At 44.1% G+C, this 27,278-nt stretch overlaps 3 protein-coding genes across 7 annotated transcripts in view; 2 read left to right on the top strand and 1 right to left on the bottom strand.

The window, feature by feature from the left end:
- The first annotated feature begins 105 nt into the window (after nt 1-105).
- LOC113988512 lies at nt 106-15,881 on the top strand. Of its 2 annotated transcripts, none has more exons than XM_027722203.2 (6): nt 106-417; nt 8,552-9,019; nt 11,583-11,723; nt 12,117-12,182; nt 12,743-12,833; nt 13,183-15,881. In XM_027722203.2, the coding sequence occupies exons 1-6, from the start codon at nt 363-365 to the stop codon at nt 13,388-13,390; spliced, it is 1,029 nt and encodes a 342-aa protein (XP_027578004.2). In that variant the 5' UTR covers nt 106-362; the 3' UTR covers nt 13,391-15,881. The 2 variants fall into 2 exon arrangements, with proteins under 2 accessions (XP_027578004.2, XP_027578003.2); XM_027722202.2 differs by having other exon boundaries at nt 8,549-9,019.
- Nucleotides 15,882-15,985: 104 nt separating this feature from the next.
- Nucleotides 15,986-21,680, bottom strand: NUDT2 (nudix hydrolase 2). Of its 2 annotated transcripts, none has more exons than XM_027722204.2 (4): nt 21,608-21,680; nt 20,980-21,033; nt 20,238-20,396; nt 15,986-17,264 (listed from the first exon to the last, which is right to left on the bottom strand). In XM_027722204.2, the coding sequence occupies exons 3-4, from the start codon at nt 20,368-20,370 to the stop codon at nt 16,918-16,920; spliced, it is 480 nt and encodes a 159-aa protein (XP_027578005.1). In that variant the 5' UTR covers nt 20,371-20,396; nt 20,980-21,033; nt 21,608-21,680; the 3' UTR covers nt 15,986-16,917. The 2 variants fall into 2 exon arrangements, with proteins under 2 accessions (XP_027578005.1, XP_027578006.1); XM_027722205.2 differs by lacking the exon at nt 21,608-21,680 and adding an exon at nt 21,428-21,573.
- A 241-nt stretch (nt 21,681-21,921) lies between these two features.
- The window catches only part of KIF24 (kinesin family member 24), a 28,385-nt gene continuing 23,028 nt past the window's right edge, over nt 21,922-27,278 (top strand). For 2 of the 3 annotated variants that reach the window (XM_027722199.2, XM_039382652.1), the window contains exon 1: nt 21,922-22,139. The gene's annotated coding sequence lies outside the window, so the exon portion shown is untranslated. Of the gene's footprint in view, nt 22,140-24,263; nt 24,416-27,278 lie in introns of all 3 variants that reach the window. The other variant, XM_039382651.1, reaches the window with a different exon arrangement.

The raw sequence follows: 27,278 nt of genomic DNA, 5'->3' as shown, positions 1-27,278 counted from the left end.
CAGCCCCAGGAAGGCAGCCTGCCAGCCTGCTTAGCATGCGCTTGTCATTGCTGGGAGCAACTGCTGCTGCTAAGGAGCCAAGCTCGGCGGCCACGAGCATCTCAGTCCAGTGTCCCCCCCCATCCTGGCTCGTCATATGATTTCTCCTAAGGGATAACTGCTGAGCGGGACCGTGTCTCCAAGCTGATCCTTTGCTGATAAGCCGGCTGCCAAGCCTTCAGTGCTGAGACAAAAGAGTTTTCCTCATCCCAGCAGGTTTCTCTGCTGTGAATGACAGAGAAAGGGGGAAAAGTGAGCTGCCTGGCACTGTTCGTGGGCAAGAGGCTTTGGGGGCTCCTTCTCCCCTGCTGTGCTGGCAGACCATGGAGCTTTTCAGGCTGAGCCTGGGCTGTATTTGTCTTCTTCCTTGGCTTGAGGGTAAGTTTCTCCTCCTTCGGGGTAGCTGTAAAGTAGGAAGAGAACTGCCTCCCAGGTTTTAACCTGCTTTTCTGCTGAACTGTTGCTTAGGCTGCAAAGCTCTGAACCCACTAGCTGTAAAACAAGTGCCTCCAGGCACATTTCAGGGCAGCATCTAAAATGGTATTAAACACAGGGCTACAGAAGAGTGAGGGACAGGCTGGCAAGGTGCGGGGATGGTTGGGCCAGGGACACCACAGCGTCATGCCAGCCACTTTTATAAAGTGTTTTTAAAGTGCGAAGAATGGTGGATGAATGAACCTGCTCTGGGAGGGAGGCAGGCACTAAGTGACTTCCTAAGGACTTCCCTGCCCCATCTGCCCCTTCCCAGGAGAAGTGAGTGGGCTCAGAACATGCTGGCAGCATGAGAGAGAGTGGTGGGAAGGGCAGCAGGACCTCGATGTAATTGTCCTCCTCTTGTGGTGGGGGTCTAGGAGGAGGATGTGCTGGGAAGCTGCAGTGTCTGCACTGCTCAACTCCGTGGAACAGACCCAGTAGTGGCTCGTGTTAACATTCAGCTGCTTTCTGAGGTTGCTCAAACCCTGTATCGTACACAGGAGTATTTTGCACCCAAGCAGCCTTGGTTCTGACATGCATGGGTAGATGAGAAAAGCAGAAGTCCTATGGAGTGTTATCTTGCAGAGCCAGAGCGGCGCTGCCCAGGAAGAGCTACCTGGCAGTGGTGCTGCCTGCGGTCTCACCCATCCCATCGTGGGCACTGGGCAGATCTATTTCCCTTGAAAAGAAAAACTCCCCAAGCTAATAAACACTTCCCTTTTTATTATTCCTGAGATGTCAGGTTGAAAGGGACTCACTGAAATAAATCCCTGAAGTGCTTCAAGGCTCATTCAGACTCTGAATCTGAGAGGAGAACAGCCCTGCAGTTTTACAGGTTACCTGCTCAGAGCTGTTCAAAATCCCTTGACCAGAGGGCTACAGCTATTTGGGTTGCAAAGCTGGGATGTTTATGGCTTAAAGACAACCCTCAGACTGGCAGTTCTGACAAGCTACTTTCCGTTCCCTGCTCCACAATCTCTATGTGCATGTTCCCTGGGATGCTTTGAGCAGCCAGCCCTTATTTTCCTCTGCACCTGGGTCAAAGGACAGGTTTGTACTCCTACAGGTTTGACTTCTGCTATTTTTTCCAATTAGGGTAAATCCAGTGAACTGAGTCTTTCATTTTTTAAAGCCCCAGGCTGAGGGTATGTCACTGTACTATTAAGGGGTGACAATACATGTGCATCTTTTAAAAGTTAGAGGAGATCTGGTTAAGACCTGGAGATGACACCATGGTGGGATGTTAGGAAAGCAGAGCAGCCTTTAGGGTCTTGCTCTTTCTCTCCCTCTAATGCAGATCTTGTCCAGTGTTAGAAGAAAGTGATTTTTTTCTGTTGCCACACGACAGGAGCCTCATGGCTGTGTTTTATTTGTAAAGTATGGAGGATCACAGGACATTTCTTTTCCCTTCCAGTGTAATGCTTTCTGTGAAACACGTGCTCAAACTGCTGCATTTCAGCCAGACCACTAATAAAACCACAACTGTTTTGCCAGAAAGGAATTTATCTTCCCAACACCTGGCAGTGCCCAAAGAACCTCAAAGAGCAGAGCACAAACATGTTCTTGCTTGGGGCTGATCTCCCCCTGCAGCAGCCTCTCCCCATTCCCTCCTTCCTGAGGCTGCTGAGTTTTAAGGCTGCTGGTAGGACAGAGGTGCTTGCTGTCAACAGACCTTTGAGGGTTTGGTTTCCTGCTGGAAACTGAAAATCCTGGAATTGCCTAAGCTGGTCCTGACAGCTGTTTCTTTGGACAGTACCTGCAAGCAGGGAGGGAGCTAAAGTGTTTTCTTACAAAGTTAAACCTAATGGTGACTCTGTGAGGTGGGGGTGGGTGGGTGAAGGGAAGTTGGGCACCAGAAGTATTTGTGTCTATACAGACAGAAAGAAAACTGCTGAAATAAGACTGCATTCAACACCTACTCTGGATCCTCATGCACTAAGTGTGAGGGTGGTGGTGGCTCTGCTTGGCATTTTGGCCTGATCCCGTATCTTAGGAGCCACTCTCCTCTCCCTCAAGCCCATGGCAGTGCTGGCTGATCCCTGATCCCTCATTTCTCAACCTCAAAAGACAGCCCTAGGCAACTGAAGAGGCAGAAAAGCCAAGCTTATAGGAGACTTCGCCTCCCCCTTTAATTTTCTAGTCTCCAACTATTTTCAGCTTGGGGGATTTCCTGACTGTAGTGTGTTTAACTCTTCAGTAGCTATCAGATCTCCTCCGCTGGCTTGTGCAGACTCTCCCTGGCAGCAAGGATGCACAACTCCTGGGTACAGAACCACCTCCTGCACACTGTGAGCTGTCTCTTGGCACCCCCTGTCCCATCTGGGATCAGTCCTTGACCAGACAGCCCCTGTCCATCCTTTCCAGACCTCTCTGGATTTTATAGACACTCACCATATCCTCCCAGGGACTGGTTTTTCCCACTTGCACCAGCTTTGTGGTGACGTCTCCAACTTCCCCAGCTTCCCATCATTTATAGATTTATTTTTTTTTCCCATGCCCCAAACATTCCTTCTTTTCCTATGGCTGCTGTGCTCACCCAGCTCCAGTTCTGCCTGTTCTGCTGGGCAGAAGCGTATTTGCTCTCCAGCAGGGATCCACCAGGCTCCATCCAGCATCATCCTCTCCATAGGGAGATTGGCCACATGCACTGAACTGCCACGGACATTTGTGTCTCTCAACTTTACATCAAGCAAGTACAGTTGGAGGCTGAGGGAGGACTGGGGCAAAATAAAGCAAATGGTTCCAGTCAACAGCAGTTCTGTAAAAAAAAAATTACTTAATCTCACCTCCTGCCATGCTGGTATTGGTTATAAAAACAGAAAACAGAGTGCCAATTTCACCACTCCCTTGTGCACATCTGAATTTCCTGTCTTTGACCAAACACATACCATCATACTTCTCTTAGGACAGCAAGTGCCTTCCAGCTGCTTTTAATTTCTTCATCCCACAGCTCTGGGCTGGAGTCCTGCATGGGCAGCAGACAGGGGCTTGCTCCTTTGCATGGAAGGAGATGTTTCCATACGAAGGATTTGCTGAAGGATTTGCTGATGGGCTGCGTTCAGCTCTGCTCCTACTCACTTACTCGGGGCCCTGTTTGTCTACACCTGACAGCAGCTCAAACTGATTGCCTCAGTTTGATTCAATGTAATATTCCTACAAGTGATCAAAAGAGAGCAATGTCAACACCTGCACCAGGAATCCTCCTGCCTTAACTGGGAGTTTCCCTTTTCTGCTACTGCATCATCTCATTTGTATCTTTGCCTGAAGGGAGTAGTACCAGTAGTACCATAATTAGTAGCACTGTATGGAGTGGTATTGTCCTCATCACCATAGTGTCTGTGCAGCTCAAGATGGTTATTCCCATATTTTCTGGTTAAATTTTACCTCTTTTGGGCTGGAGCTATTTCTGGTAGGAACTGGAGTCCTTCGCAACTCTTTTTAGAGCTAGGGCAAAGACCAGCATTGCTGTCAGGGCAGCTTGAAAGGATGTGAGTCTTCCAAAGCCTCTTCCCATCTCATGCTCTTTGAACCGTTGCAATAGTCCAAGAAGGCAAGAGGGGCCTGGGAGAGCTGATATTCAGGGGAGTTATGCAAGGAGACAAACATATGGGATGTATATGAGAATTGTGTGGGTCAGTCTCCATTGGTGTATGCTCTGTGGAAAAGATAAGATCTGCTGCAGTGGAGAAGAGTGGAGGTAGATTAACACGAGCAGAAAACTCTCTGGGTTATCTCACCAGTAAGTCAGGTCATGGTCCTGCTGGACCTGAGGTTTCTCAGCCATGGTGCAGGTACCCCCTAGGGCTGTCTTCATTTTGGGTGGAAGCAGCAGACAGCTTGGAGACATTTCTCCCAGCCACTGTTGCCACTACCTGGGTCACTCGGGATGAGCTGCTGTCACAAGGTGGTACCCAAAAAGAGACACGTTTGGGAGCTCTTCTGGGCTGTGAGATGCCCCCACAAAGCAGTCCCTATGAGAGGTGCCATGGCTGCTGCAGATGGATACCTGTCTTTGAGGACAGGTAGAGGCAGGAAAAGGTAAATTTCTGACTGTGACTCAGCACACATCCCTCTACAGAAAACACCCACTTGGCAAAGAGAATTTGAGCTAATTAAAAGATTTTTCCAAGTGTTAGGAACCCACTAGGGAGGACAAAAGAGGCCAAAGCCAATGCTGATATTCCTGGGTGACCTGGAGTGTTTTGGGAACCTGTGCTTGCTCAGCTCTGACTTGGTTCCCTCCACAGAGCCTTTAGAGAGGACAACCCACCCCAAACAATTTGCAAGTGTCTTCTATCAAACCATCACAGAAATGGCAGAAAAGCCTAGAAACAGCAAAAACTTTCCCAGCCGCACTGGGATTACTGGTAACCAAGGCTTTACTGGTGGCATTACCTTAATTAGGAACATTGCATGGCTTTTGCTCCTAATCTTACATGGAACAGCATGTCCCAAGGGTGGCCATGCTGCAGAGAAGCAGGGGGCTATATTTGCCTACTTTTTCTATCTTGTAACCAGACAGAGAGGCAGTATCATAGGACAAACGAGCTGGCATCAAGAGCCTTGTTAGAAATTGTTTATTTTGTACCTAAAAATATGAAGAGGCCTAAGTGTTCAAGTATGAGCAGCTCAAAGCAGGCATCTACTTGGGCTCTGTGGGTAAGGCTCGTATTTTCCAAAAACGCTGAGTCCCATCCTCAGGGAGTACACTGGATGCTCTGGTTGCTCCAGGTTAACATCCCTAAAATGTTAGGGCTGATGGCCTTATCTGCTGGACCACTGGACAGTGGGGACTTGGCAATGTCAGGAAAAAGAATGTCATTTTGCCTCCTGAGTAAAGATTCTTAGTGCCTGACGTGTATCTCAAAGTAAACATACTCCAGCTTTAACTGTGTGGGGCATGTTCTTTAGAGTGGAACATAAAACACCAGGGGCTGTACACAAGAGAGCAAAACATGCTGGCTGGGTTAAAAAGCAACACTCTTTAAAATGTAATAAAAATACACAAAACTTTCAAATGGACAGCCACTGCCAAGTAGGGAAAAGAAAAAAAGCAGCAGAGATTCTGGCACGTTTAACAATAAAACCTGTAATAAAACATGGGAGAAAGAGACTTAGATGAGGAACCTAGAGAGGGCACAAAAAAACTGCCAATGGAAATTTTCAAACGCATCTGAAATAGGAATTTGGTGGGGGTAAGGAGGTTAATAAACAGCTGACATAAATATAAGAAGGGCAAAAATATAAGAAGGCTGAAAGTAGGGCAGTGTAGAAAGGCTGAATGGATCACTGGCTCTGGTGCTCACTTCAGACATGGTCAGGCAGTCACTCTCTGCAGTTTGAAGAGTGTTATCAAGCAAAATTGGCAGAGGAAGTTTTAGGAGGAAAAAAAAATCATAAATAACTCTGTGGCAAATGACCAGCCCACATGGCATTCACACTGAGTTACAGGAAACTAAAGATGACATTTTTTTATACTTCTAAGGAGTGTGTAAACTCTTATTTAAAGCAACCTCAGCACCAAAGGGCTGCATTACAGCAATGATGTCCCCCTCAAGAGGGATCCTTGCAGAGCCTGGGGAGACACAAGGCTTGATTTTGGCACCAGGAAAGTCAGTGAAAGCAAAGCACAGTATTTACAGGCAGACAGAAAAATATGAGAAAAGTCAACACAGCTTTTGTAATGGGGACATCTGACATCCATGAGGGCATCAATGAGCTCATAAATGGGGTGAGCTGACCAAGACTTTGTGCTTGTGTTTGCAAAAGGCTTTTTGATAAGATTCTTCCACCAAGGCCCTTAAGAAGCTCCATTCTCATGGAGTAAGAGAGAGGCTTAGCCCACAGGTTGGAACAAAGAGCTGGAATAAGTTGACAATGGTGACAGCAGAGTGAAGATATCAGCAGGTGCTGACAAAAATCAAAAGGGGTGAATAATAAAGTAATTAAGTTTGCTGATGCCACAAAATTACTGAGAATAATAAAAACTGAGGTTGACTGTGTGGAACTGCAGAAGGAGCTCATAATACTGATGGAGCAACAAAATGATGGGATTTTTTACCTTCTGAGCTGAAAAATACAATGTAGTGTACATGAGAAAAACCATTTTAAGCATAAATCCTGGGCTCAGCAGATGTTTTATCTGTCCCAGAACAGTTGTCATATTCCCCTGTTACTTTTTTTAGACAGCTCTCAAATCATTATTTTAGAAATGGGTTTCTCACAGTTAAACTGAAGCAAAGATGTGAGAATTCTGGATTTCAGATCCTAGGGAAAAAAGGCAGGGGTGGGGTGGTGGTGGGATTGTGTTCATCCATTTCAATTTTCCGCGGATTATGGGAGATTATATATGAGATATTTCTCGTGCCCTTTGAAACTGGCAGAAACTCAAGTCCAAAGTGCATTAAATATCTTACCTCCACCCAACCCTCAAAAAGGGTTAAAGAGAACAGGACTCATAAGCTGTCCACAGACAGCCTAGAAATTTAATTTCCATTTAGGCACATTGGCTTGGCAGAAATTGTCTGGATCAGTGGCTATCACAGGTCCATGAAACTCAATATACCAGTGCAGACACATCCATCCTCATCTCAGAGCTGGTGCAGTAGTACTGTGGTTTCTAGCTGCCTCTCTCCAGGCATTCAGGAGGAGCAGAAAGGCCTGATCTGCTTCTGATTTAACAGCCCCCAGGCACGATTTATCTAACAGAACCCCAGAATTTCCTGAGAGAAAAACATGAGAGCTCTTTTAAGCTATTGTTTATACCCTTGGTATTGTGTACTGGCTTCTGTTTATACTGTCACTTATTTTTTCAGGTACTGAGCCAAATACTTGCTACAGAGAAAAGTATTGTTCTTTGCTCTAGGAGGGGAAACTCTGCAGAAGTAGTTTAGATAAAATCAGTGTTCTTGTTTAACATTACTTTTCAGTGTCCTCTTACTCTTTATGCTCTGCTGATGGGGCTTTTATAACTCTGCTCCTGGGGAAAACAGGGGAAAAAAAGTCACTGCTGAAAGCTGGGAGTTACCATGTGTTAATTGTAATGAAGAGATTTCCAGAATGTTCAAAAACTTGAAACTTATTTCTATTCCTCTGTCTTAGGCGTAAAATACACAGCAGAAGGTACATCCACATCAGTGACAGATGGTTTGGCATTTAACATTTTGCTCAGGATGTTCACAGGCCACACCTGACGATTTTATACTGAAAACAGGGCCAATTGTCCACATAACATGACAATATCCATCCTAAGTCATCTGAGATGTTGGGACCTGTTGCTCTTAAAAGCAACAAGCAATTACAGAAATTGCTTCAAACTGTATGTTTGTTGTGGGATGGCTGTAATGTCTCTCTCTTACAAAGGGGTTGTTAAAAATGGTACCTTCATGCCTGGGGTGCACAGACCAAAGTCAGGTGTGCCAAAAAGAAGGTAATTTCAAAACTTACATGAGCGGCATCAGCCAAATACTTACACATTTCTGATGGAATATGGTTTTATCCCAACACTGCTTTAACATCACCAGAAGCCATTTAATGGAAAGTGTAGTGCAAGGTGGCCTAGCTGGCCCCAGATGAATAGCACTGGGGGAATTTCAATTGCTTTTTTATAAGAAAGATTTGACCCGGATAGAGGTGAAAAAACCCCAAACCATCTAATCATTTCGGAGGGAGGGAAGGATGGGTACCTAATTATAGCAGTTGAAATATTGAATTAAATATATATAGGCAGGTATTTCACAGAATCATAGAATTGTTCAGGTTGGAAGGATGGTAAGCTTTTTTCCCCATTAGTTACGTGGGCTGTTATTTTTCTCTGGTGTTGCTCAGGGCTATTTACACACTCCGTATTTTAAAGAAATGCCATTCCGGGGAATTAGGAAGCCCAGGGAACTCTTTATCTGGGCATGTCCACCCAGGAAAGGACTGGTGGGTTATGTTCTCCCCTTCCCCAGGGCATTTACAATGTCTGGTGCTCAGAAGAGGCGTCTGCCTCCGACATGCACAGATACTAAACCGTGCTCTGATTGTACCGCAGTAGCAGAGGGACAAGGCTTCCTCATACGGAACACCCGCCTGGAAAAGTGCATTCGTGTCTCCCTGCACAACACCAACAGCATCAGCCTGACCAGCTGCAAGGCACATTCCCAGCAGCAGCAGTGGAGCTGGGACCCCGACAGCAGGACCATTGTCAGCCTCCAAACGAAGCAGTGCTTGTCGGCCCACAAGGCGCGGGAGAACGCTCTGGTCAAGCTGGAGCCCTGCGGAGACTGGGAACGCCAGGCATGGTCCTGTAGCAAGAAGGGGCACTTGACTCTGCAGAGTCTGGGCTTCCACCTCAGCACCCAGGAAGGAGGCCACAAGGTCTTTGTCTCAAGGGAGAAGGACAAACTCAGCAGGTGGAAGACTTTAGCAGATGAAACCATCTGTGCTGCTGCCCGGACAGCAGCTCGGAGACCCAGCAAGCCAACACAACAAGATGTAGACACACGTGTGTGGATCTATGAAAGTAAGATGAGGTAGATTTAGCATCAGATAACATCTAACTTACATGTCACCCAAGCCACCTAACACTGGGCTTGCATCCATCATTCTAACTCATGTTCACTTCAGCCCCATCTGGAGAGATACCAGATGGCTCCAGCTCAGCCCCACTTGGTACCACTGGCTCCCCCAGTAGCTTCTGTTCAGTGTCTTCCAGAAAGCTCACACTACCTTACAGGATCAGGTCTCTAAACCCCAGCTGCATTTCTGATGACAGGCAAATATTTCAGAACTCACATAATATTTCAGGTGCCCATAGCCAGTAATAGTTGAAATTGCTTGAGCCTCCCAAGCCCAGAACAATGAAGACAGTCCCACAAAGTCAGGTGCTTTAGTCTTTCAAAGGGCTTTTGGCACGTTGGGAAGTCATTTTTGGTAACAAGACAACTGGAGGCAGCTGAAAATCTCTTTTAAACTTGTACGAATCATTGAGAAGGAGCTATATTTGAAATCAGAAATTGTTATTTGAAATCAGAATTGTTATATAAGGTACAGTTATCTCCCTCGAACAATGCACGTTTCACTAATGAAACCATAATTCTAACCTTCATTCTGTGTTGTCATGAGCCTCAGAAGTGAGCCTTGCTCCTGGTGCCTGAAGTAACCACTAAGAGATTAGTGAACACAGCAAGTCGAGGGAGGCAGCGTGCTGCTCTGCCTTTGCAGTAAGAAATCCTAGAAGACATCAAAAATTACAAAAAATCTGGTTTATATTATCAGTTTCATGCCCTTGATCTTTGCTAAGAGAATCTAGTCTCTCCCTTCATGAGTGTTCACTAGCCTCTGCCTAGACAGGACACAAAAAGGATAGAAACCCTGCTCCTGTCATGGTTTTAGGTGTTGGACACGAGGCTAAAAGACAACAGGCATAGTCACTGTGCCACAATGACTGTCATCATTTGTCACATGCTCAGTGAAGCCCACTGCTGACCACTGATAATTCATGGTCCAGTCTGTTTCTCTCTTCCATTTAATCCCATCTGTAAAGAATGGTGATTTCAGGACTTTTCTTGTAAATTTCTGTACAGAAGTGAGACCTGAAAATCACACTCAGTTCCTCCCCTCATCCTCTCCTTTCTTCCACTCCAGGTACCAGAAAAAAGCTGGTGTTTGTAGTGGCTTTTCTGGGTTTGTTTGTCCCCTCTGTAGGTTATGAGGTTCTCAACCTTCCTGAGGGGAAATTATTTCCCTTACAGGAAGCTATTCCTTACTTTAAGGCTGATGGTCCAAAGAGATTTTGAGTTTTGTAGAAATGAGTAAAGAGAAAATGTGATGAATCTGGTTGGCATAAGCAGATGGATTATGAGTATAACCTTTCGACACAAAGAGGTTATATCTAATTTTAAATAAAAACAGATACATTAGCTGTTTGGGCTGCCATGTGAAGATACAGTGGCCTTTTCCCCAAGGTTTTTAATTAGCCAACTAGAAGGTTAACATGTAATTATCACTGTAGTCACAAGTAGTGTTTTGTTTAGCATGAAGTTAAATACGGACCATACAAATCAGATACCATAACAGGCTAGTTAAATATAGGCTAGGAAATGCGTGGAACATTTAAGATATGGGAAAAAGGCATGTGAAAAGAGAGTTTGCATTCCCCAAGGCACTGTTCCTGGCAGCCCAGGGCTGCCTCTGAGCCAGGATCCTCAAATAAGGCTGTGAGGGTAAACACTGAGCAGGCTTTGAATCGGGTTGTGCCAGTTAGTGTGTCTCATGCAAACTAATAATTATCCTATCAATCCCATGGTTCAGTCTACTGGAGGGAACCTCTGATCACTCACTAACAACATCAAAGTCTTATGTGTTTGTTTAGGCATTTCGTATCCAAGTTTCAGTTGATCATCAACAGAGAAGTTCTACCTCGGCGAGTTATTCACTCAATAAATTACACTTGTGTAACCACAGATGCCACAGGAGGGGATAGGGGTCAGATAGGCAGCAGGGAGCCCTGAAGACATGGGGTTTTTGATCTTGCCACACATATCAGTGCAGGAGAGGGGTGAATTGCTGCCCCAGGAATTCCCACAACCTCCCCTCTAGCAGCAGCTGCTTTCCCACTTGCCCTACTTCTGCAGTAGGACTCGAAGGCAAAGGAAGTTGCTGAGCCCTGCAAGAGGTATGGACTACTTAGCACCCTTTTGATCCCATTTTTTCATCTGCAGAGTTGGTAGTAGCTGTGATTCTTCCTCTTGCCTCTTCCTCACACTTCCTCATGCTTTAATAGCTGGTGTTGCACTCATACTTTTTAGACCAATGACCGTATTTACCACCAGAAAACAAGCTCTGCTTTGGTTGTTGATTCAGTCCCGAGATGTTCATTTCACCTTTAAAATCTGTGAGAACTGAAGGCCCCTGACGCACAGGAGGAGGTGATTCCTACTGCACCACATCTGTTTGCCTTGCAGGGCAGAGGATCAAAACAGCAGGAATGGGTTCCCTTTCCTTGCTGGGCATTGAGCATATTCAGGTTCCTGTACAAAAAGTAAATGATAATCATACAGATCTTTGCTTTATTTTCTTCCAAGCTAAAACCATCGATTCATCAAAGATCGATGCTGTGGACAGAGAGTCTCCTGTGATCTTGACTGACCCACCTCTGGCTAACAAATGGAACAGCACAGTGTCTCCAATAAGGACCAGACAGGCACAGCTCCCAGCAAATGAGGGTGAGCACTTTTCTAAATGCATATGTGAGAACAGCAGGAAGGAAAGTGTGGGCAGCACTCAGAGGTTACTCAACTATTTTCAGTGCTCTGAGGACTTCTGAAGAACTTCCATGCGTACCACGGACTGCTTTCATAAACATGCTGAGGTGTTTTCCCTTGGCAAGCAGTTCAGTGATATGGCCATAGCCTTAACCTGCAGGCACAGCCATTAGATGTTTTAGGAGCAACAAATACCAGCGGATGGGGAACACCAAGGAACAATACAGTTTCCTTTTCCCTTCTGGGTCCATACAAAGGGTATTTGTGGTTACAGTGCAGCCCCAGGAGGAATTTGGTGTTTTCTCTGGTCCAACTGGAAGCTTCTAATCTGAGTCTCTCTGCTTCTTCCCCTAGATGTATCCCAGAATCACTCTAAGAAGCATGGAAATCGAGGAAAAAACACTGGGGCCAGGCTTGCAGGTAGGTCCAGGGATCAGCCAGAGGAGGAAGGGACCAGGTAAATGAAGGTTCATCAGTGCTCCTGTCCTTCCCATCACAACAGAGCTACATTCCCCTGGGTACTGCTGAGGATGCTCAGTAGGAAGTAGGGCACCAAATTACCTGTCAGAAATACTCTTTTTAAAGATTAAACAAATCTCCACAGGCCTGGAGTAAAAACGTGAGTAAAAACATGCAAATGCTTTACTTCAGCTCATCAGAAGAATTAGATACCTACCTACGAGCACTGCTGCCTTCCCCCAGCACTTCCTATTTTGTATCAGAAAGCTGCAGAGAGGAGAAGCACGAATAGTTATTGTCTTCACAGCAAAAAAGAAATCCTTTTGTGGACATTTTCAATAGAGGGGTGCTGTGTAGTGTAAAGCAGCTGTAAGAGGTTGATCTTGTAGACAAAACACTTTTCCTGGTATCTGCCAGTCTTTAGAGACATTACAGGTGCTTTTTTGTGTCAATTGTGGGTATTGCATAAGAGCAGGGACAGGTACAGCAAACACTTGATGCTTTCTATGATACCCTTTCAGGCACCAACTGGAAGACAGCCATGCTGGTCCTCAGCCCCTTGGCATTCATACTGGGATTAATAATACTGACACTCAATGTTCACTACAACAAGTAAGTGACATTCAGGTTCATTCAGCCTGCCATGAACAGTACTTTAAAACAAAACTTGAGCATTTCAAAACAAAAAGTCTTGCTCGTGGCACTGCCCTTCTCCATCTCACACCTGAAGTCTCTGGCTCTCAGCAGATGGGTCTGCTCACCAGTGATGTCACCCTTGGTGATACCTCCTCTCTGCCACCCCATTTATCTGTCCCACTCACTAAACCATCCAAATGCAGCCACTGGAGTTGGCTGCTCCTCTCCTGCACAGCTCACACCACCCTGGAGGATGTGGCATTACCAGTGAAGCCACCAAGTGACAGGCGGGTGCAGTTACGTACCCTCTTCTCTCTCCTCCTAGGAAGAAGAAAATCCTCTCCGCCCTGAAGAGCTCTCCAGCCAACAGCAGCAGAGTTGACCTACGGGAGCCAACTGCCTTACGAAGGGGTCCCCAGCCGTACCTCCCACCATCCCGCTCCCCTTCCCTGAGGCACGGAGAGATCCTCATCGAGTGGAAAGATGGGACAGTCACTCCTCTTTTTGACAATGTCAGTTATCAAATGGACTAGCTTCAAAGTAACAGAGCTGTTGTTCCGCCCCGTGTCACTCTTCCAACCAGGAAGAATGCCACCATGGCCTTTCTGCCCTTGCTGTTTCAACAGTAAACACTGTTTGTTTTTTTTTTTTTTTGAACACTTGAGTACAATCTCCTTGCACAGCACAGGGTTGAAGCAAGCAGAGTAGATTGGTTTGTAGAGGCACATGCTGCTTAGCAGTTCCAGAGCTGCTTTAATCCATAACAAAGCCCAGGTTTACCTAAATGAAGCTGAGACTTTCACCAGCTGCAACTGCTCGTTGAACCGAAATTCTAGATTACTGAGCACATGAGAAAGTAAATCTTTGAAGATAAGGTATAAGGGAAAAAAATGAAATCCTGATGATCCATAAATTCTTTTTAAGACAAAAATACCTGTCAACAGGCACAGGAACCTGTTGGTTATGTTGTCAGTGTGAGAATATAACTAATAAGCACTACTTTCAGGACTCAAAAAATTATAGTATCCTCCAGATATCTGCCAAAATACTCACCCCCACTAAGTTGTCAATTAAGTAACAGCAAGCAATTTTTCTAACTTAAAAGGCAGCACTCCATTGTCCTCTCTGCATGTCTGCAAGAGCCCTGCTGAGAGAGCATGTGTCTCTACAAATACTTCCCTATTTAGGATGTACAAAACCTTATGAAAACACACATCCTCTTTTATTAAACAGACTGGCAGGTAACGTCGGTCATGCTTGTTGGGGATATTGCATATAGAGCCACGTTATACCAGCTTCAGTCTCTGATCTCCTATAATCACATGAAATAGTCAATGAACAGATACATTGCTCCCATCAGAGCAGTAATATAGTTTGGGGTTTTTTTCTAGACAGGAGTTAAGACACTGTTTTCAGCCTTTACGCTTCTTGTTTGAGTGTAATTACCTGTGACTGTCACACTCAGTCCTGGTCTTTTCTCGGTGAAACTTGCAATGTCTTAGTGCTTTCCTAATATTCATGAATTTATGCTTTTCTTCTCTCTGATTTTGAGATGATGTAATCATGGCTATAAGTAAGGAGTTACTTGGACAAAGAAATACTAACACCAGGAAATTACAGGTATGAGCTGTGTCAGTGTATTCGTTCAGCAGAGCAAGGAAAACCATATCCTCATGTCTCTTACTAGAACAACTCTTTTCACTTTACCTAAATTAGGTTGTTCTGCTATTTCAGTGTAGCTTGGACTTTTCTAGAGTTTGACTTTATTTAACCTATGGCAGAAATAAGGTTCCTCTAGGGAATTTAAAGTCTCTTCCTTTTTGAAATTTTTCTTTTTAAATATAGATCCACAGCTTGGTAAAAGGTTTACTGCCATGAGATACTATTACAAGCAAAAACTTAACTGTTCTCAAGAAAGAAAATAAAAGCCCTATTGGGTTCAGAGCATGAAAATTGTTGAGGTCAGAAATAAATGTTGTCCCCAGGCATATTATTCCTTAATTATTTACTGGAGGGTTTCCCAGACGCTCCTTGGAAAAATAATTTACTACTAGACATGGGCAGAGGAAGAACTCTTTCTTCACCAGTGAGCAGGGAACACAAAAAAGAATCAGAGTTAAATTCTGACTTTCCAATGTTTCCACTTTAAAACAAATTCAAAGACTTTGGGGTCAAGGTTCCAAATGTGCAAGCATCATTTTACTTTGAAAATTTGTGGGAATGCATTCTGTACATAAATATCTCAAAATGCACAAGAAGTGCCTCACCAATTATCACAGTTACATCCCTTATACCTTCTTCTACCAGAGTTAAGATGCCTGCCTTTGAAATTTTGTCCAAGGAGCACATCACCTCACAGTGCACAGCACTGGTCACCCTCCAAAATCTGGACACACTTTGGGAACACTGAGTAAGCAGTGCCTTTAAAAGAGAAATAATGGCTTGGAGTTCAGCTCCTTGCTTTCCAAAGCAACAAGTACATATGTTCATTACTGCTGAATGGGCAGAACTGATGACTTGTTAATGACTCTCTGTAACTCGTACTTAATATGTTAATCTTGCTCATAAACACGAAGGCAGCAGCACCATTGTTTACACAGCAGTGATTAAAATGTAGCTCAAACAGTAATGAAAAAACAAGACTGAAGCAGCACAGGCTTTTAACTCCTCTCTCACCCTGTCTGTAGCTTTTTGTTATTTCTCACTAGTTTACTCACATTAGATGCTAGAGACCAAATGTTGCCAGGTATGGACAGAGGAACTGAAGGTGTGAGTCTTCATCAGGAGAGGTCTTAGAAAGAACGTTGGCCAAACATATATCAGGAAAGACTCCAAAATAGCTGATTCTGCCATGGGCCTGGACCTTGTGACAGTGGGATTCACCTTCCATCCTCTGGTTCTGAAGTTAGCTGAGGAACACTCAGACCAATCGCACAGCCCGTGTGCTTCCACTTCCGCGACTACCTGAGTGAAATGCTTCTGAACAGTGTTCATAATCAAAATAAAACTTGACTGTAAAATGGAGGGCATTGAAGTTGTTTATGTGTGTATACATGTATCTGTATAAAAGCCTCCTTACAGTGCATCCTTTTTTTGTGCACATGCATATATACATACGTACATATATATAAAGATGCACTATAAGAAGGATTTTATAAATTTCTCCACAGGAAGATAACAGAGTAATGAGCAAGGCGCTCCTGTCACACTGGTACTAAATTTATGAACGGATACTGCACCAAAAGATGAGTGGCTGCAGCCACAGAAACACGGATAGTATTAAACAGATTGCACATAAGCTTAAATATCCTGTACAGAAAATGTATTAACCACATAGATTTCCCTTTCTCATCCCCCTGAAAAATGTATGGCTAAGATGTCTGTTAAAGATCAAAAAATGAAAAGAAAGAGGCCAAAGAAGAACTTCAGGTTTACCATCTCAACCAACTGTACCTCAACCGTTTACTAACTTTTTGGATGGAAAATGTTCTCATAACAGTACATTAGGGATTTACATAAATTCATGATATGAACAAACAAGACCTGAAATGATTTGACAAGTGATCACAGCATATCAGTGGAGGAGCTGGGAACAGAACTACTGCTTCCTCATTTGAAATGCAAGGTGTGACTTTTGCAGCAAGAATTCTGTTATTAAAAATCTCCATATGCTCATTTTCTCAACTCTGTAGCCCTACATCAGCAAGTCAAGATACATCAAGTGTTTCATTTTTCAAAAAGACCTGTGGTTGTTCAGCACTTCAAGGGAGGAAAAAATAAAAAAAAATTTAAAAAAAAGGAAGAAAATGAGACAGGGACAGAGGAAGTCTTTGTTAGATCTAGGTTTCAATTCAGACACCTCTGGCTCACATTTCAATCAGATCATGCCTTTTTGTGTTAGCTAGACAAGACAAAAGCACGAGCTCTTTAAAAGCTCCATGTATCTTCACTGAATTTCTACAGAGTTAACAGAGGAATCTACATTTCTGCAGCCATGTAGTTCTTCCTCCAATTTAAAAACAAACAAAAAACCCCTGAAAAAAACCCAGGCCATTTTCCTTCAGAAATTCCCCTTATCCTTCACAGAAGAACTTAATTCTTTGGAGCAGAGAAACTGATGCGCTTCTTTCAGCGTTGCCTGCATGTCCTCATACTCTGCCAATTTGCAAGCATCCTCCAGCTTCAGCCACTGGAAAGCTTGGTGCTCCTCCGACAGCTTTATTTCTGTGTTGCAGTCCTTCACTTCTGCCAGCCAGTAAACCACGGTCTTAGGTTTGCCACGGACAGGGTAGTGCAGCTCCTTCCTGTAGCCCTCTACGAGGGTGAGCTGGCTGGACTGCAGACCAGCCTCCTCCTGCGTCTCCCTGAAGGCTGTCTGCAGGTCATCCTCACCTGGGTCCACGTGGCCTGCCAAGAGGGTGGAAAAGTCAGTCTCTGAGAATGAAACTTCCAGTCAACAACTGGGAAACACTGGGAGACAGAGACGGGAGCACACTGCAGCTGATACGGGACGAAACGGAAATTCGGAGAGCAGAGATTGCTTTTCCAACTCTTATGTCTTGATTTGTCTTTGCCTTCTGGCTTTTAGGATCACTGTTTACCCCACACCTTCTGAAACCCCCAGTGGCCTGTCAGCACTAGACATGTTTTCCTCCCAGTCCTCCTCTAGTCTTCTGGAGCACTTTACACCTGTTCCACCTTAGATTATACTGAGGACCAAGTCTCTTACGAATGTTTTTCCTTCATCCTGTTAGAGGGGAGACTGCTCATCTGCAAGTCTTAATCCTCTCTCAACCCTGCCCTCCCACATAAGCTTAAGGCTCAGTTCTGCAAAACTCTCACTCATGCCAACAGACCAGAAACAACGGGACCAGGCACCAACAAATGCCCATTTAAAAGGTGAGTTTCATCTATGCAGTCAGCATCCTTTTATTTTTTTTGTAATTTTTTTTTTTTATTTCTCTCCCATATTCCCCCATGAATACTCTCTCTCCCATATTCCCCCTCTGAATCCTCAGAGCCAGTCCTTTCACCAGCTGCGTGGTTCTCCTAAGACACATCATTTATTTTACATTGCTCAGAACGAGAGGTGCCACTACAAACAACGGATAAATATAACACATCCCCAGCCGTTTGTACTTCTGTTGAGAAATGTCAGATTTGGTTTTCTCATGAAAGCTCCAGACCAGAACATAAATAGAACAAGCCAAGCAAGACCTCAAAAAAGCAACATAGCAGGAGTTGGGAGGTTTTAAAAGGGAAAAAAAACCCCTAAGCTTTATTTTGCCTCTGGTGTCACTCAATTTTCTACATAGCTGGCTGCAAATATCCGTAATTTAATTACAGAGATGAATCCTTCCTCAGGTCACAGGTACCCAAAGGCCCACTCTAGTACTACAACTGGGGTATGTGGGAAGCTGGTTTTGCTCTTGCAACAGGTCTCACTCACTTCTTTGTGCACCAGAAGTTTAAATACCCCTTACAACATAACACCAACTCAAATGCAAAATATGCTTCTCTTACAAGCAGCAACTGTGCAGAAAACAGTATCTGATGTTGATATCTGTTGATAACCTCAGATATAATCTCAGTAAGTTTCCAAGTTGCACAATGCAGTCTACCTGCTGGGGAGAAAAAGGACTGGTGGTAGCACCTCACACCACAGCTTTCAGATCCTCTCAGCTGTTTCCATTGATGCAGTTCCAACACATTGAGAAGGAAAACGAACCCCACATCCCTTTCCCTTCCCATCAGCCTTGGCTAGTGCAAAGTCACAGTTCTAGAGGCAGAGATGAGGCTGATGAGGTTCACATGGGGAAATCCAAGCAAGTCCAGTTTAATCCCATAGGATTGCAGCTGCTTAGGGAACTTTTAAAATAACAAGGTACAGCTGTAGCTGTAAATTGCCTTTCATCTGTGCTTGGAAAGACAATTACAACGTCACCTTCTAGCTCCTGCCACATTGAATCTATGTCAACATCACAGACAAGCTATGTATATGGGCAGATTCAGACTACAGACAAGAAAGACTTTTTCTTATCATGAGAATGGTGAAAACACTGACACAGGCTGCCACCAGAGAGGTGGTGGAAGCCCCACCACTGAAAACATTCAAAGCCAAACTGGATGGGCTCTGAGCAACCTGCTCTTGTTGAAGAGGTCCCTGCTCACTGCTGGGTGGTTGGACCAGATGATCTTTAAAGGTCCCTCCCAACCCAAACCATTCAATGGTTCTGTGATTCTGAGTGTGTGAGATGTATGCCCACGAGACAATTAACTCCCTACCAAAATGCCTCCAAGTAATTTCAATTGCTTCTCCAGAATTACTGTGTTCCCAGGGAGCCTTTTCACGTGGGTCTCTTCTCACAACAATCAATCATGTCTTTTAGTTTTCTGGTTTTCCATGAGGCTGCAAACACAACTCCCTTAGGCTTTTGGTGAAGTGGATAAAGGGGGAGGTTTGGAAAGTTTTCTTCTTTCCCTTAATAGGAGAGCGTAGTTGGTACTGTTAAAAGATTATTTTTTTTCCCAGTTTGCAAATTCCCATTTACAGACTGCTGCACCAGGCTTTAAAAGCACTGCATTTTACAAAAAGATAAGTGAAAACTATCAGGAACAAATCTCGGAAGGTAAAAAACAGTGTGTAAGAAGATCTGCAAGGAACCTGAAGTATTTCTGTGCTGCACTTTTCCTGGTTATCAGGGCTGTGACTGCATACTGCCAAACACCGGCTCTGACACCTTTCTTTACAGAGGAGGTGCTGCTCTTCGTCCTGGGGCTTGTCTTCTGCTTTGGGACCTCACTGATGAGCACTGATGGCTTAGGCGAAGATGGCTGACAGGAGAATTCACCTTATCTGTGCCTCTCATCTCCACTGCATTAGGCATTCGATTTTCACCAGTGATGTCCCTTACAAGGAATTCCTGCAACTTCCAAGAGAAGTGTTTTAAAGTGTACCATTGCAGACTTCAGTTTGCCTTCTTGCAGACTGTGACCCCTCTGACCAGACACGGGTCAACCAACCTGGCCAGTGGTACCTGACAGAGGATCAGATCTGAACAAAAAGGTAAAAAATTCACTTGCTACCTCAGTCGTGTGCTGAAGGTCTGCCAGAAACGTGAGATACATGAGGAGCACGACTGGGTGTCACCCCTAGCCCCAACCGAAATTAGTCGCGCCCAATACCTTATACAGTATCCTTTGCAAACGACTTAAGCCTCAAAACTCTCCCCGCAGCTGCAGGAGCAGCAGCATCAGACAAACACCACAATCAGCAGCTACTCTGGGCTGGTAACTGCCTCTCTAAATTGAGCTCAGCAGCACCGGGCCAAAGTCCGGTCTGCAACCTCACGCCAAGAGTGTTATCAGAACAAACATCACCTTTTGGCGGGGTCCAGTGGTGGGTGCCATAGGATGTCTGCAGGAGGAGGTACTCGATGTTGTCAGCGACCTTGGAGGACGGTGCTGGCTGCAGCCTCCTGTAGATGATCAAGCCACAAGCTCTCACGGCCATTCCCCGTCTGCCAACTGCACCGAGAGCTGTGGGACAGCACAGGGGGATCAAAGAACAACACAAAACATGGAGTTCAAATGGATTATTTGTATTTAGCCAGCAAATGTATCTCAGCAGAGCTAAAAGTTGTCCACCCCCTTGTATTACTACACAATCAAAATGCATCTTATTAACTATCTTTGAAATGAGAAAACCAGAATCCTTTCCTTTTTAAACAGGAACCTATATAAAAGCTTTTTAAAAAAGAAAAAGGTTATCAAGAAGCATGAAATATGACCTGCATGACATTTCTTTGCTGTTGATATATTATGGTATATTACAAAACATATCGCAGGGAGGGATAAAAAATTATAAAGCAAAGGCAAAAAGGAAAGCCTTTTCCACTGCAAAAATCGAAAGGTCCCATGCAGAGATAATACTTCAACATTACTGGCATACAGAAATAATTGCCCCTGCAGCAGAGAAGTCCTTAGGATGTCAGTGAGAAAATGAATTGCAAAGGACAGGCTCTCTGCTGTCTGGGCTAGAGATAAATCTGTTATACAGAACTAAAAGCTTCTTGGCATGTGTATTAAGCACTAATTTGATGTAAACAGTAAAGGAACACACCTCTCAAGTGATAAACACAGTCATCAATAAGCAACGCAGCCGGGATGTCTGGCCCTATACAGAAAAAGAGGGAAAGCGATGGAGATGAGTCATCCACGTTAAAGGTCTGGGAGATTCCCAGTTCCAGGCAAAGCTTTGCATTTTGACAGAGATGCACACTTCAACAAATAATAACTTTACACAACACTGATCTTCCCTGGGACACCAAGCGCGGCATCGTGTGACACCTCCAGATTCCAGTGCGGGATAAACCACAGCACGGAGCCCTTCGCCACCACCCACGCCCCTGGACGGCGCTCAGCTCTCTTGGTCAACCCCTTTAACCGCCTCCATTAGCTTCTGATCAGCCACGACAAGGACAAACCCCCTCGCCGGCCCCCCCAGCCCCAGGATCAGCCCGGGGGACCAGCACCCCCTCCCGTGCACGCCGGGAAAGACAAGGACAAACCTCTCCAGGCCTCCCACGCCGCTGCCCGGCGCCCCGGGGCCGCACTCCCATCCCCGCCCGCAGAAGGTCACCCGCCGTGCCCAGGGAGGGGGAGAGGTGTGGTGGGACACGGGGAAGCGGGACGGGGAGAACCGGGACACGTGTCCCCCCGCGGCGGCCGCCATAGCCCCCCGCCCTCACCTGCGCTTCCGGGTCCCAGAGTGGGGGGGGGGATGCAGCGCACGACTGACGGCGGCTTCAACCAATGACAGCGCCTCCAGCGTGGGCGGGAGCCACTCCCGTCTCGCTCCGCCCTCCCTCTCTCCCTCTCCCCGCTCCCGCTCTCATTAGGCCCCGCCCTCTCTCTCGTTAAGGTTTCTGATTGGTCTCTCACCTCCGGGCCACGCCCTACCCGTCCCTCTCCCCTCTTCCTATTGGCTGGCTGGGGGCGCGAGGCTGCGCGCGGGCGTTTGAAGCGGGAAAAGCGTTGTTGCCATGGAGACACGGCCCAATGGCCGCCGCCGAGCGGCGCCGCGGCCCGTGAGGGAGCGAGGGGGGTCCCTGCCCTGAGGGGACCGGGGTGGCCGCGACCGGGGAGGGCCCTCGCACCACCGCCCTGCCCGGCCCCGGCGCGCTCTAGAAGGGGGGAAACCGTGGTAGGACAGCGCGGGGAAGGATGAGAGGAGATATCTCCCCTCGGTCAGCCACGCGGTGCGATTCCGGACGCGCGGAGGTTTGTTTCGATACATTATTATAATTGTAAAACGAAATTTTTAAAATAGTATTTTCTTTATTTTATATTTTCTATATTTCACATTTTCTATGTTTTATATGTAATATATAAAATATTTAAACATACTTTTAAAATATGTACTTAAATATTTTGTCTATATTATATGTAATATAGATATCAGTGTATAACGTGTATTATATAAGCATACATACTTATATAAAATATATAAAAATATTTAAATACATACTAAATATAAGTATTTAAATATTCATTTAAAATACATATGTATTTGCATTATATAAAATATCAGAACACTTTATAATATATATTATGTATTTTACATATAATATTTCAACTATATTTCGCGTGTTTTGTATATTTCGTTACAAAAAATTAAAATTATAAAATAAAACCTCAGAAGCCGTTTGGTAAATCCTGCTGGCAGGAACAGCTTGGGCAAGGTTTTCAAATAATCAGTTTTCCCGATATAACTCGTGGGTTATTTTCTTGGCACGTGGAGGGATATTGGACGCTTCCAATATCCAGTATTCCAATACTGGACACTTCCCCTCTCTGTGCAGCTGTTCTTGGCAGCTGTTGGGATCAGCTGCAGGATGGAGCCTCTTCTGCTGAGGTCACCAGGCTATACTTAGTGTGGAGGGAGGATTAAAATACCCCAAAATACTCTCTTAGGAAACAAAAAAAACCCCCAATATTTAGTTGTTTTTAAGCCTGCTTAAAGAAGCAAGGACATTAATTGTAGTTTTAGAGGCCTGCTCTGGGTCAGATGTGTCAGTGGCAAAGGAAAGGGGAGCACTGCTGACCTGTGTCATGGTCCAGCTGTAAAATAGTTGTCATTTAGCATTAAAAGCTTTCCCTCCTCTCCAGTTACTTTTGCTGTACTGAGGCTGAAAGTCGCTATCTATCTATTCAAAGGGCTGCCCCAACACTTGTTCCAAGGAGGGGCAGGATGTTTAATGCCATGTTGTTTACGTGCACAGAGTGGAGTAATCCTGTGATCTTCCAAGGGGATCTGCTGCAACGTCAAACATGGCCTCACAGCTCCCTACCTGCTGGGTTAAACTAAAATTATGGACTCTTTTTACAATACAGATTATCTCTTGTTGTGGAGCTTGTCTTTATAAAAGTGCAACACACCCTGACCCCATTCTTTGCAGGAATGCCCTAATTCCCAAGAAACGGGGTCAGAATGATTTAAAGGTGAAGCATTTTGTGTGGTGCTCTGGAAAAGCAAATTAGCCATTCACTTCTGGAGGGCTAAATCAGATTTGGCTTCGGATCACAGTTAAAGAAAGAGCTTAATGCTCAGATGAATAAGGGATAACGATGGATGAGTGTTGACGTGTGTTAATGTGATTCCCTTTTCCCTATTGTGTGATTGCCAGATTGGCTTCGTTCTTGTCTCTGCTCCTGTGTTTGAAAAACCAGGCAACACTTTGGCATGGACAGAGCCTGTGCTGGAGTCTTCTTTGAGGGGGATGCGGTTGCAAGTAGTGAGTGCAGCACGCTGCTGTGGTTGTGATCAGGAGAGGAAACACCTACCTGCTGCATGCATTTACAAACTTTGCAAGTTTCTAACTTTTATTTGTATAAGTATTTGTAAAGCTAAATGATCTGGATGGAAAACAAGGTGGTGTTTAGGTTTTGGACACTGATTAACAATTTCTTTGTTTATCAAATACCCTTGAAAATCGTGCCTGATAAACCTACTTAATGATCAGGCCAGAGCTGATGATTCAGAATGATTGCCCTAGGCTATTTGAATGTGTAGTAGCATTAGTTTGCATTTCTAGGAGTGTCACTTAAGATTTCCTCACTTTTCCAAGGCTTGGTTTCCCTAGTTTAAAGTATGGATATAGTGATCACTTGTGTCATTTCTCAGTGGTGGCACTCAGGACCGTCAGTGGCAATAATCTAAAATTCTCAGGTCAGTGTGAGTGAACTACAGTGGGATAACCGGGCACGTGAGTGTTATTCAGGTGAACGCTGCACTGAGATCACTGACATATCAGAAGTTAATAAGGATCAAAATATAGTGGTCCAAGGCTGATTATTCTTAAAATAGCCTACGTGGGGATTTTATGTGATTTATTTTACATGCAGTGATTGACACACTCTGAGTATCTTTGAAGAACCAGCCTTTTCTCCACTTTGAAAAGTGCATTGAGAAGGAGAAGATTAGCTCTGTGAAAGAGCTTATTAATAATTAAAAGCCTTTTAAAACGGAGAACCAGCTCATAGAGCATAATTTTGTGGTAAGTTAATTTCCTGCAGAACAGAAAAATGTAACCACTCCTTTCTGCTGTTTACACCTGACTTTTTTTTTTCTGCAGCTTTATGACATTTAAAAACCTCTAATGCTGAAACAGAGGATGAGCTCTCTGATGACAAGCTGTGATCTAATTCCGTGGTTAGACCTAGTCCCTTTATACATAATTCTAGTACCTTTTTACAACAAGTACTCGTCCATTACCAGCATCTGGCAGCCTTTTAAGATCTTTGTAAAATTTCTTGGCCTAAGAAATAATTTGCAGAGCACTCGAGTTTGCCACATAAAGATGGCAGGCTGGATGTGCGTGGAGAATTGTACTTCCACAGTGACTCACCTCTTGATCATCAAGATGGGTTATACCCAACTATTTTAAGAAGTCTTATATCTCAACCCTGTTTTTTTCTGTGAAGTCACTCATAGCCTTGTGGGGAACAAGACCTAGGTTTGGATATCCACATTGAAGAATGTTATACTTTTCTGCCCCAGGACACATTATTCTCTCAAGGGAACAAACAAAATTGGATCCTGACAGTAACTGAGGGAATGCTGGCTGTTATTTATTTTATAAGAATCAAAAGCCTTCTCTTTCTTTTGCCAGAAGATGGCATTAACAATTTAGAGTTCTTGAAAACCTCTTCTTAGTTTTTGCAAAGCCGATTTATTTTGAAAGACTATGTATCTGTTAGGAAAAGTGCCTTCAGACACAAAGTGTTGGATGAATTAAAGTATTCTTTAATGAGGAGAAAGGAGGCTGTTTTTTTTGTTTAGGGCATCATTGAAAGGCCTGAAAGATTTCACTGGCAACTGCATTTCTCCCTGAATTTTCTCATGTATGAACCAGACGAAATCTTTTAGAAATTGTCTCCTCTTACGTTTTAAAGCAATCAGAAATGCTGGAACATGTCATCATAATGACTGATTAATTTTTTTCCCCATGGCTAATTAATTTGTTACTCCTTAATTAGTGAATGTTCGGTTTTCCTAGGTTGTGAAATTCCTTTTTGTGGATGGGAAGTCATTGGAGTTATCCCCTGAAACCACTCAGATCCAGTAAGACTTATTATATCTGGGAAGGCAGATCTCAGCTTTCATTAAGAGATCAGCCCTCATTAAGAAGCCATTTAGTTGCTTTCACATGGCAACAGACCTTAGCAATTAGCCATGCAGAGCTGCTTACATGGCTCAGTACTAACCTTCTCCTCTGTTCTGCAGTTCTTGCATTACTTGGAGTTTCCTCATTTTGAGAATTCTTGCCACTTGTTACTCTGTATAATGAAAACCTGTTATTTCTAGCTATTTAAAGATATTTTGTTTCATTTTTAATTAGAATTTTGACCTTCAAATTCATAGTTCTCTCCCCTTGTCTGCTGCTCCTTTTTTCGGGAAGTGTCTCCACTTTTTCCCCTTTTTGCCTTTCTTCTCTGTGCTGTGTTCAATTATAATTCAAACTGAGGTTAACACTGAATCAGTTCTTGCACTGGGCTTTGGCCACTCTGTGTTTAACATAAGGATATATAAAAATATAGGTGTAAATTAGGATGCAGATAGAGAGTAGAGAAAATAAATTTGTCGGATTATTTTGAACAGATTTTCAGTTCTTTTGAGATTGGTGTTTTGGCTTTGAGTTCTCTCTGCTCCTTTCATCAAGCAGGAGTTTCCCATGGCAGTGCATAGAGAGAGTTGCACAGGACCTGTACTGGTTTTACATTATAAGCCATCTTATGTAAGAAAGGGAATTTTTCCAAGACATAACTCTTCTTTAAATGAAGTCTCAAGTTCCTGTGGAATTTTATCTGTTAGAGAAGTTGGCAAGTTGTGAATGCTTGTGAAACCCTTGCACGTCTTCGTGTTTAACCTCCCTGATTTCTGGGTTTGCTATCCTCCCTATCAATTTTGATTCACCCCTCCCAGGATCTCACAACCTCAGCAGTGACTCTGACTTTACCTCAAGATTCAGAATCACATTACATACACATTAAAGAAATCCAATTACATACCAATGCTTTTGTCTTGAAGTTTGTCGCTGCTCAATCTCAGAATTTTGTCTACAGCATAGACTAACTTCTGAGTCATTTGAGATGACCTCTACTGCACCTTTTGACCTTTGCAATGTCTTACACAATCAGCACTTTATATTAATCTTTTTTATTTTGTTATTATTACTTCAACATAATGTATTAATTAATGATATGGACTCAAAGTTGGGGGTGATATTTGGTGACCTTATTTTCTTAAATAATGTATTGTAGAGAAGCTTGAAAATCCTCACAAAGAATCTACCCTGAATTACAGGGAGGAAAATTTAGGTCTTAAAAAACTTGATTTTGTTGAATCTTATTGTATTTTCCAAAAATTAATAAGATCTATAGTTGCTGAAGCCCTAGACCGTACAAAGATATAAGAAGAGAGTGGGCAACAGATACTTGAAGTGCTATCATTTTTCCATTTTGTGGAACAAGTAAAAATATCTGCAGATATTAATCCATCTGGATACAGACAGCTGCACAATGCACTGCCAGTGAGACATGAGTGAAGAAGTTGGAGGGTTTTTGGCATACCTTTCGGTGATGCATGTTGCTTTTTCGGGTTTCCCAAGAACACAAGTGTGACGTTCCAGTGGCACACGTAGATTTAGAGAAATCCTATGTTTCAGATTTCAGAGAATGTTTGGGTTATTCTGCCAAGGAGACTCAGAAATGCTCACAAGATTCATGACATAAAAGAGAAACCTACATAGCAAAACTACAGCTTTGCTATTGTTCGTCTGTAAGACAAATGGTCTTAATTAGGCACCTTGAAGTGAGGAACAAATGCAGGGTTTTTTCCTCCAGGTTTTTTTAACCAGG

Source organism: Pipra filicauda, unplaced genomic scaffold (assembly GCF_003945595.2).
Source record: "Pipra filicauda isolate LSUMZ 115617 unplaced genomic scaffold, ASM394559v2 scaffold278_size1010298_pilon, whole genome shotgun sequence".
NCBI lineage: Eukaryota > Metazoa > Chordata > Aves > Passeriformes > Pipridae > Pipra > Pipra filicauda.
The sequence above is the reverse complement of the archived record's forward strand: the minus strand, read 5'-3'. Positions and strand labels throughout refer to the sequence as shown.